This window comes from Crocuta crocuta, unplaced genomic scaffold, assembly GCF_008692635.1.
Source record: "Crocuta crocuta isolate KB4526 unplaced genomic scaffold, BGI_CrCroc_1.0 scaffold31, whole genome shotgun sequence".
Lineage (NCBI taxonomy): Eukaryota > Metazoa > Chordata > Mammalia > Carnivora > Hyaenidae > Crocuta > Crocuta crocuta.
Window position 1 is genome coordinate 11,141,457 of NW_027528362.1, and position 10,950 is coordinate 11,152,406.

Genomic DNA, 10,950 nt, shown 5'->3' on the forward strand with positions numbered 1-10,950 from the left:
ACTTCTATTTGTTAATTTTATCATTTCTACCTTGTCATGGCATAAAACTATTCCATTCTTTTCTGTCAAACCATTCTCCTTATGTGCTTTCATCTTGTTTGGTTTTACAGATAAATATATTCAATACCCGTTGCAGGTGATTGAACAGTGCTTTCCTCACTCACCTGTTAGTTTCTGGAATTTCATACTTTTTTCTTTTTTTCTTTTTTTTAATGTTTATTTTTGAGAGAGACACAGAGACAGTGTGAGCAAGGGAGAAGCAGAGAGAGAAGGAGACACAGAATCCAAAGCAGGCTCCAGGCTCTGAACTGTCAGCACAGAGCCCGATGTGGGGCTCGAACCTATGAACCATGAGATCATGACCTGATCTGAAGTCGGACGCTTAACCAACTGAGCCACCCAGGCGCTCCTAAAGTGGTTTTTATACTTTAAGGACAGTTGCCTAGATATGAAATTCCCATTTCTTCATCTGAGTTGTGGGAATTTCTCCACTCTCTTTGGGTATTAGATGCACCTTAAAGAAAACTAAAGTAAGAGAAATTTTTCTTCTCCTAAGTGGCTTGACTTTCTTGCCTGAGTGTACAAAGAATTATTTATATACTTTAAAAAGTCACAACTCAGCATTGACTATTGTGGTAATTAGAATAACAGCCCCCAAAGGCGTCTACAGCCTGAGCCCTGAAACTTCCGTGAGTGTTTTACTTTGCGTGGCAAAGGAGACTTCGCAGATGTGACTGAGATAATAAGTTTGGGGAAACTACCTTGGCCGGGCCCGGTGTGATCACAAGGGTCCTCACAGAGCACGCTGGTAGGATGAGAGTCCAAGAAGGAGATGCGATGATGAGAGCAAACCTCGGAATGATGTGGCTGCTGCCTGGGAAGACGGAAGAAGCAACGGATGGGTTTTCCAGCTTCCAGAAAGATCACGGTCTTGCCAACACCTTGAGTTTTGCCCAGTGAGACTTCTCACGTTTCACGCTCTGTGACATGACACGTGTGTGTTGTTTTAAGCCATTGGGTTTGTGGTCATTTCTTACAGCAGCTACATGGAACCAGTGAATTTTGGAATCAACCCTTCCGGGCCCAGGATGTGGTCTCTCGGTCTGTGGTTGTTTTGCTTGACTTTTGGTCGTTGCTCATACTTTTCAGATTTCCAGTTCCGTCAATGCGGGTAATTCTTTACCTGTCTTCCATTTTCTGTAGCTCTACATTTTTCCCCCCATTCTAAACCCTTTATTTCCATCTTCCCTTGTGCAAAACCAGCTTTCCATTCTGAAACTTTTTATTTTCATCTAAATGAGGGTTTTTCCTCCTCGTCTTCTAAGTTCTTTTAACCCACACTATAATTTCCGGGATTGTAAGATTCTAGATTTCTATGTGCATACGAGGGCTTCTTCGCCTTTAGGGAGCTGATTTTTGCCGGCTCTTTGTGAAGTTGGCCACTGCTGTTTGCTCTCCCTTCCACACCCAGCCCCAGTGTGATCTCAGTGACTGTGGTAGCCCTTTTAAGTTACTCTGGAAAACATGCCTCTGTCTGTTGCTTTCACATGACTTGACAGGAGGGAAAGAAAGGGTAGATGTAATGTCCGCCATCGAGATGATGGCGGAAGTCCCTTGTTTATTTCTGCTTTGCCACGTGATTGTTTTGTAATTATTTTGTAGAGGCAAGGATGAGATTTACTTTTAATCTCCCTGTAGAATTTGGCACTCGATGACTCCCATTTTCTAGAAACACGGGCTTCTAGAGGTTTGTTTTTCTAACCATTTTCTTATCTTTTCAGCCCCTCTTTTTACATCTCTTTGCAAATTACTCCTAAATGTATCTCCTCCATATTGGTGTCTTTCAGACCTCTGATGTAGTCCTGTTCTCTTTCCCTGTTTCTGTGACGTTCTTAAACACTGTGTTGTCATTTAACATCCACCTGCTGAAGGTTTAAATGCAGACCTTTAACCCAAGCCACCGAGCTCCAAACCTGTACACACCTCTAACCTCTCTTCCTTTACAGCTTGCTGGCACCTCAGCCTGGACTGTAGAACTTGTCCCCAGATCCCGTCCTGCAGCGTTCCTGTGTCATTTAGTGTGATGGCCGCGTCCTTGCTTCCTTAACCCAGAATGCTTGGAGTCATCCTTGACTGCACCCTCTGGCTCCTTACATTAGTCTCAAAACTCTACCAGTAATTCCCCATGAATACAGCCTGTATTAATCCATTTCCCTCATTCCCAACTCACCATCCTGTTGCAGACCGCCATCATCTCCCACCTTGGCTGGTTCCTTGCCGCCAGTTTCGTACCTTTTCTTGACTGGCAGCCACATTGTGATATTTCCAAAAGACAGAGTAATCGTTCTCTCCACCACCCACAGCCCGACGGGTGCCTCCAACTCACCCCTATAAAGCTCCGCCCCCGGACCCGCCCACTTGCTTTTGTTTTCTCCTGATTCCCCTTGCTCTACCTCAACTGTGAAATCAAGCCTATGATAACTGTGGATCTCCATGCTGAAGGGTATTTGCTTTAAAAAGAAAAAGAAAAAAGAAAAATACTATTTCTTGGATCGGTTTACTTAATCTAACTTTAAAAAAGTATTATTAATATTTTATCCCATAAAACTACTTCCAGCACCTGTATGATAATAAAATCTAAAAATCAAGAGAACTAACAAACATATCAGCTCTGACTGACAACTGCTCTCTGTAGCATCTATTTTCAGCTCTTGAAGGAGGTAAGACTGAGGGTACGAGTGTTTGCGAGGAAATGTCCGATTCATAAAATAGAATAAAAAGCAAATACTAATGAAATATGTCTGATTCTTCTATAAAATGTTGTCAGCCTAAAATTTATGTATTTGATATATGTCAGAACAGGAGAGATCTACTCTTTTCAGAGCAGACACTTTCAAGTATAGGTGTAAATTCTTTTCACATACTAATACTGGCATTCTTTTTATTGAATGTCACATGTCATTGCACACAGAAATTTTCTTAAATTTTCAGAGGCAGATAAGTCCATCAAGTATTTACAGCTGAGTGGAGGTGGGAAGTTTAGGCTTCATAAGCCACAGCACATCTGTATTTTGGCTGTGGGCCAGCAAAGATAAAATAAGCAGTAATACTCTTGGAGTTTACTTCCGAATTCTCAAATACCGACGGAGTAGAGATGCATTCTGGTTTAGAAAAGCATCGTACAGAAAAGGCACTCCAAATATATTTTTCCATTCGCATTTCTCTGTAGTCCAATTTGCATGCTAAAATCTAAGCACGTTTTAAGATGTAGAAACATGTTATAATATTTATGCCTATGTTTATAATGACTTTTAACTTACTATTTGGTCTGTTTCCTTAAAGGATTTAAGATTCCTTCAGTCGCATGTATCACTGGGCACATACGCTGTGCTGGGCTGTATTCTTGGCATTTGGCCGTAGGGAATATAATGCGTGTGCGCGTGTACGTGGCTGGGTGTGCAACGTGTGCGTGGTGTGTGTGTGCAGTGGGGGGAGAAAAAGGCAGATAATACATAAAAACGAGTAAAGATGCATTGACTCTCTAATAAGAAAATTCCAGCAAGATAGGATGAAATGCCAAAAGAAAATACCGAGAGAACCTAAGAATATATACTTAATAACTATTTATTTTTCTTTCTTTTCTGACATTATAGTGGTGGAATTGGGTACAGAGCACCTCACTGATTTTATAGATATAAGTATGGTGTAAAGAAATAGGAGATCAACCCAAGATACTGGGAAAAAATGTTTAGTAAGTAAACATCTCTAACCAGAATGGAAGCAAGCAGCGTGAGAACTGTGCGTGTTACTTTAGTTCACGAGCCCGTTTCACAGTTTCAGTCACTAGCTCACAAAATGCTTTTCAAGTAAATAAACAAGTTCATAAATAGCAGAATGCTTTTAAAAGACAATCGGATGCTTGCGGGTAGTGGCCCAGTGCGCCCACCATTTTCAAGCAGCTTATGTTAAAAGTTGAAATCGCTGATTTGGTAACTATTGAGAAGTCGGGATCCAAGGCGCGTACCGTTGCGAAGGGACGAGAAGCCCTTGTTGGGTCAGAGCACCGAGCAGGGCCCCTGGCGACCGCGGGCGCAGCCGCCTTCAGTAAGAACCCCCAGCGCGCGTCATTCTGCCTCGTGGTTTCAGCTCTTGGCCTTTCAAAGTGCTTTGGGTACATGATCTCATTGAAGCAAACGTGAAACTACCTTGCTGTCATCTTGTCACTGAAATGACGCGGTATCAAAACGGGACGATGAGTTGGTCTCTGTGATTGTCACTGGGGGGATCTTTCATGCAGGGACTGTCACCTTCCGGTGTGGCCCTGGTGGGTTTTATGGAAGTCAGGTTTCCTCACAGGCCTTGCGGGGTGATGAGGGCCCTGCCGGATGCTGGGGGGAGGAGCACTCCCTCCCGGAGGTGGGGGGGCCCAGGCAGGTCCTGGGGACACAGGAGAGGAGGGGCCAGGGCACCTGCCGCTCCTCTCTGGCTCTCCCTCCCCGCGCCTGCCCTGCACCCGTGGGCGTGCGAGCCAGGAGAGCTGCCTTAGGGGACGGAGCTCAGCCCCACCGTGTGGTTTGCTTTGTGTGAGCCCCTTGGGTCCTTTACTCCTCCAGCTCTTCAGAGAATGCATGGTTCTCATTTTATGCTCTTCCTTCAAGAATCCCTTTTGGAAACAGTTCAGACAGGACGGGCTTGCCTCGGGGGAGCTCGCTGCAGTGGGCGCACCCTCAGCAGTTGTGCTTAGGAATGTGAGAGCCTCACCAGCGACCGGTCTACCCCGCGGCCCCTTTCAGAAATCCCCAGGGAGCGCTTTCCTTAAACTCGGTCCGGGACAAGTTGTTTTTCCCTTGAGCTTCTGGCATATTGTCCTGTGGACTCTGGATTCGATTCTTGTTTCCCTTTTTGCTACGACCGAGGCAAAGCTTGGGGACGCGTGTGGTCAAACAGGACCAATTATACGGGAGCACTTTTTATACTATTTTATTTCAATATTTTTAAATTTTTAATGTTTATTTATTTTTGAGAGGGAGAGAGACAGAGGTGAGCTGGGGAGAGGCAGAGGGAGGGGGAGACACAGAATCAGAAGCAGGCTTCAGGCTCCGAGCTGTCAGCACAGAGCCCGACGCGGGGCTCGAACCCACGAACCGTGAGATCATGACCTGAGCTGAAGTCGGACGCTTAACCGACTGAGCCCCCCAGGCACCCCTGTACTATTTTAGACCACCAGTTTCACTTTGCTATTCTCTACGTATGTTACCATTTCCCTAAACTTCTTTTCAATTACTATATGCCATTTTACTTATCCCCTCCCTCATTTCTTAATCTGGCCTTAGGGTTCACGGTTTGTTCTAATATTTACACGACAGTGAGAAACCCAGTGGCTTTACGCTGTGAATTCAGAGAGAGAGGAGTATTTGTACCCTCTCACGGGTGTCTGTCCTGAAGCCCCGTGTTCTGTCACAGAGATTGGGTCCCCACCTGCTGACCCATTTTCTGTAGCTGCTGGCTGCACCCTTCCTGGGGCTGTTACACACAGCAGCCCCGTCACCCCCCTGGGGAGCCTGAGGGGTCCCGGAGGAGAGTTCACGTGCTGAGCAGAAACCACTTCTACTTGAATATTACAGAGGCATGTGGCCAAGTTCCTTGACCGTGTCCGGGAAAGGTTATGTCTTCTGTTGCCCAGCGTGCTGGGGAGGGGCCTCCTTCCCCTGATGCCCTTCCCTAAACTCTCCCCCTGCGATCTCCCTCTGCTCTGGGAGGCGAGAAAAAACTGGACCGTTTGTGTTGTGTATCATTCAGAGACATTTGGTTCTTTTTTTTTTTTTTTTTTTTTTTTTTTTCTCACNGGCCTCCAACTCTGCCATGCAGTCCCGGCTGGATGATGAAAATTGCTGAAATGCACAAGAATAAAAGAAAACGCAGAACATTTCTTACGAAGTGTTTGCCCTCAGGTTCCTGTATCCGATGGTTAACGTGCCAACCACAGCTGAACAAGCAGCGGAGCGCCGCGATGTGTCTTCTTCTCCTCTTTTTTTTTCCTTAAAGATGAAATTCAGCTCTTCATTTCAGGCACGGTTTAGCCACTAAACAGAGGTGAAAAGCTGCTTTTCTCACAAGTTACTCTCTCCATGGCAGGATCTTACACGTTCGTTCCGTGGCTGCTCAGCTTCAAGAGAGGAAGGGCGCTGGAAGAAAAGGAAAATAAAATTCTGGTGAAGGAAACCGGTTACTTCTTTATATATGGGCAGGTAGGTTCAGTGCCCAACCTGCACCACCGCCCAGTGCCCCCTTGTTGTGCTCACTTCTGACAGAGTTCTTTGGTTTGTTTCTCAGGTTTTATACACCGATAACACCTTTGCCATGGGACACCTAATACAGAGGAAAAAAGTCCATGTCTTTGGGGACGAACTGAGTCTGGTGACTTTGTTCCGATGTATTCAAAATATGCCTGAAACACTACCCAATAATTCCTGTTATTCAGCTGGTAAATAACAGTTCTGTTAAATAGACAGAGAGCGTCCTCAATATGCTGTGTGCTTTTTATTCTCTTGACTGATGAGCTAGGTCCTTTTAATCCAAGCAGAAACAAACCGTGACTAAGAGTTTTCTCATGTTTATACACTGAGAGAGGGTACTACTGTCATCGCAGTGAACACCGAGAGCTCTTCTAAACTGCGTTTTCCTCAGCAGGTACTGCCGTGTAGTAACCACGGCGGTGCTCATAGGACGACGCACCAGCCGGTCCAACCCCAGCGTGTGAGCGTCCGAAGTGGTGTTGTTGTGGTGGCTTTTACTGTGCTGGAGAAGAACGCCCTGGCCGGTTTGAGGGTCTGGTCAAGTTGCGCGGTGGCCTTCTCTCGGCCTCATATAGGTGACGTCTGGCGGGAACGGACAGCAGACAGATGACTTGGGGACGTGAACGTGTAGGCACAAGCCTCTTGCAGCCACAGGCAGTGAAGACGTGGAGGGAAGGAGAAGGGGCGGGATTTGTTCATTTCAGGCCTTTGGGCTGTAGCTGCCACCGCAGTCTTCACTTTATTGTGGGAGTGAATTCATCAAAGTCGGTATTAGCGGGGGGAAAACCCATATTTGCCTTAAACACATTGATGCCTCCCTGGTGGTTTTGAACAAACACTGAGAACCCTGAGGAATGTCTTCAGTTCCAGACAGTGACCGTGAAAGACAGCGTGAGACACAGGCCCGGGGATCAGCCGCCCTGTTTGAAGCACTCAGTTGCGAAGGCACAATAACACAGATAGGAAGGAAGGAAAATGTTCATAAAAATGGAGACGATCGTCATTCTGGGTCCACAGCCTTCAATAGCCGTAATGGGTTGATGAGGAAGTGTGTTAAATTGAAACTCCCTAATTTTCATAAAGAAAAGTTCCCCTGTGCCCAGCGATGACCAGGGTAAACGGCCAGGCCGCCCCGGTCTGTGCTGTTCATTTGCAGCAGTAATTGCGGCTTCTCGAGCTGCTCTTTGAGGCTTTCCGGTTGCCCACCCCTCGGTGTTCACGTTCTCGGCCACAGTTCCTAGGTGCCTGCTTCTTACGAGTAATTAACTAGACCTCAGCAAAGGTAGAGCTGTGTCTCAGTGCCGTTAGCATAGTGTTATCTATGAGAACCATTCTCTAGGACACTTCGGGTTTGCAATTTTAATCTGCTCTACGGCAAAGCTGTTTAAAGCCATGAAAAACCACATATTAATATAGAAGTGCACGAAGCCCTTCCGTACGTAATAACCTGGAAAATAGGTAGATGGTCCATTCAAGGAGCCGGGCATAAGGCCAAGCACCTGTTTTACACAAAGCGGGACCTTGTTACTGTTTCACGGACAAATTGTGTATATCTGTTGTAGAAGAGGCTACGACTCAATTGCCACAATCTGGAAGAACCGAAATAGCCAGTAGCTCAGGGTTAGAATTTTAAACCGAACCCGCTTGAAAATAGTTCACGCTGACGTTATTTTGAGAGTTAATATTACTTAATGCTCTGTAATCAATAGCCTTATCTTCAGTCTTTATAGCCACTGACTTATTCAACAAATAAATTCCTATTTTTTTCTTTTTACTATTTAATGTAGTCATCAAATGCTTTGCTAATCCTAGAAAGTGTACACATTACCCTTCAGAAAACCTGAAACTATGTTCTTCTGTTTGTTCTCTGTCTTAGTCTATTACAAAACACAAACACAAAAACAAACAAAAAATCAAGATCCTTAGAGATGGAATCTTTTGTCATTCTGATCACAGCTCTGTGCATGTCTAACAAGGTAGCTGGTACATCGTTAAGTGCTCAGTAAATAAATACTGGCTGTCACCGAGAAGATCTGGGTGCTTTGAGTTTGATGATGGATGTTAACATACATAGTGCATATAAGTACGTTTTCCATGCATATTCATGAAAACGCAACTACTTTTTAAGTTGTTGGTTGAAAGTATTAACAATTTTGATATTATTTTGTTTGTTACTTTCCTTGTTCCTTCTCCTCCTTCCTTTTCCTTCATATTTCCCTTTTAACGTGGAGTCCGTATTGACGTACTTACTGAGTGTAGTTCCCAAATTGTGTTTTGTATTCCTCAATCACGGGACACATCGTTGTAAATTAGGCACACACAGATTTATTGGTCAGTTTTGAGAAGCTAAGTACTTTCTTGCTTTGATTATAAAGACAGATATGGTCATTTAATAAAACGTGAAATTTAGAAGGCTATAAAAACTAATCCAAATGAGTCCTAATCCTGTGGTCTGGACTGTAGAGAAAACTATGTTAACCAATGGGCTCTGTAATAAATGGTATTTTGTTTTTTATTTTTAACAATATATACATTGTATGTGCACATTTAAGTGTGTACGCGCATCATATACATACTGCTTAGTGTGTATGTCGTTTTTTCTATTTCTATTTTTGTATTTTCACTTAACATTATTATAAACAGTTTTCTTTGCCAGTATAGTGAAGCAAAACCACTTTGAACCATATAATATCCCATCAAGACGATGTGCTATGATTTACTTAACTTTTTTCTTACAACAGGACATTGGTTTCTATTTAACATCTCCATTCTATAGGCAGTAGGTGATACATTTATATCTGTTATCATTCTTTCGGCTCATTCTCTTTGGCTTTTGTTTTTGTTTTTGTTTTTTGGCTGGTGGAATGGTGTAACTGGTTACGAAGTCTCCTGGTGTGAGTTGAGGTGTGAATGCCGATGTTAGCATTTTACCAAAATGACATAGTTTTATTTAATGTGCTCCCCCCTCCCCCGCCCCGCGCATTGTACAACCACTTAAAGTCCCTGTAAATCACTGTTTTCCAGGCATCGCAAAGCTGGAAGAAGGAGATGAACTCCAACTGGCAATACCACGTGAAGATGCTAAAATATCACGAGACGGAGATGGCACGTTTTTCGGAGCATTGAAACTTCTGTGACCGACTTGTCCCTTATCCGTGGCTCTAGTCCTTCCTTTCTCTGTACCTCTACGGAGAACACACTTAACTGGAAATACCAAAGGAAGAAAACCAGTAGTAGCTTTTCTGTGAGCTATTTGTTTTGATTTGCTGAACCTTGACCAAAACAGGAAATTTAACAGACAGCCACAGCCGAGGGGTGTCATGTGAATTACAAGAAATAGAACCCGTTTGGGGAAAGATAGAAGTAGACGTCTCCCTCTAAGGCCGTGTCGAACTACTTAGTCATCGCGGCTTGGCTTGTAGGAAGCGCAGGTTGGAAAGGGGCAATAATCATTTCTTCAGGAACGACACCCCACTGTACTCCGCGGACCAGTGCCCGTGTCTGTACGATATTAATTGGGACATTTTGGGGCATCTCAGGATTCATCCCCGCTCTTTATGTCAATTCTGCCCCCACCTCCTCTTCCAGTTAACATTATAGGAAGTGAGAAAAAAAAAACAAAACTTAGAGAAATCTTGCATTTGACACATAAAAAAAGTACTTAAATAAACCTTCCATTTAAATGTATTAAACAGTTGGACTTAAAATAAAATACAAGTGCTATTTAGAGTTTTTTTGGTTTATTTCAAACTTGCAGTTTTTAATCTATAATATTCCGTATTACCTGATGGAACACCAGATATTTTTCACAGGAGGGAAATAATTCTCTCATGTGTCTACACTCACCACATATTTTTTCTAGCTTATCCAGTCACTTCAGAAACTTTCACTGCAGGGTAATTCCAATCCCTATGCATATAAGCATTCAGTGAAAAAAAATACCTATAATTGTTTGTCTATAAAAATAAAATCTCCATTAGAAGTTAATGAATGCATTCATAATAATGGGATGTATTTTCCCTTTCTCTCCTGTTCTTCTCTTTTATTTTTTTTCTAATGTTTTTTATTTATTTGTAGGAGAGAGAGAGAGACAGCGTGAGCAGGGGAGGGTCAGAGAGAGAGGGAGTCACAGACTGAAACAGGCTCCAGGCTCTGAGCTGGCTGTCAGCACAGAGCCCGACGCGGGGCTCGAACCCACGAACCACGAGATCATGACCTAAGCGAAAGTCGGACACTTAACCGACTAAGCCACCCAGGCGCCCCATGTTCTTCTCTTTTAAACTGCGGCTAGTATCCCAGCCTTTAAAAGAAAGCACTCATGTTATTAGATTTACAGAAGTGGAGCTTCATTAAAGTTCTTGGCACCTCAGAAGGACGTGATGTGCCGTGTGCTCATGAGACAGATCCTGATAATGCCAGGGATGCTGTCCTCATTTTCATCTAATAGGGAATCACATTTGCAGATGGCGGCATAACCATCTTCATAATATCAATCACCCTCGGTTCACCTGTCTTCTTAAAAATGTCACTGGTATAAATTCATTCAACAATTTCCTTCTCTAGTTTAAATAGTAGATGGGAGAATAGACCGTTGGCTACAATAACTTTCTCCAGTCTTAAATGTTTTTACCAAGATGCTTTTCAAAACAGAACA

At 43.8% G+C, this 10,950-nt stretch overlaps 1 protein-coding gene across 1 annotated transcript in view; it reads left to right on the forward strand.

Moving 5' to 3' along the window:
* TNFSF13B (TNF superfamily member 13b) overlaps positions 1–10,023 on the forward strand; it is a 33,823-nt gene extending 23,800 nt beyond the window's left edge. The window contains 3 exon segments of the mRNA XM_077753909.1: positions 6,136–6,248; positions 6,334–6,484; positions 9,321–10,023. Coding sequence (XP_077610035.1) covers positions 6,136–6,248; positions 6,334–6,484; positions 9,321–9,433 — 377 coding nt within the window. The 3' untranslated portion in view covers positions 9,434–10,023.
* The last annotated feature ends 927 nt before the right edge of the window (positions 10,024–10,950 follow it).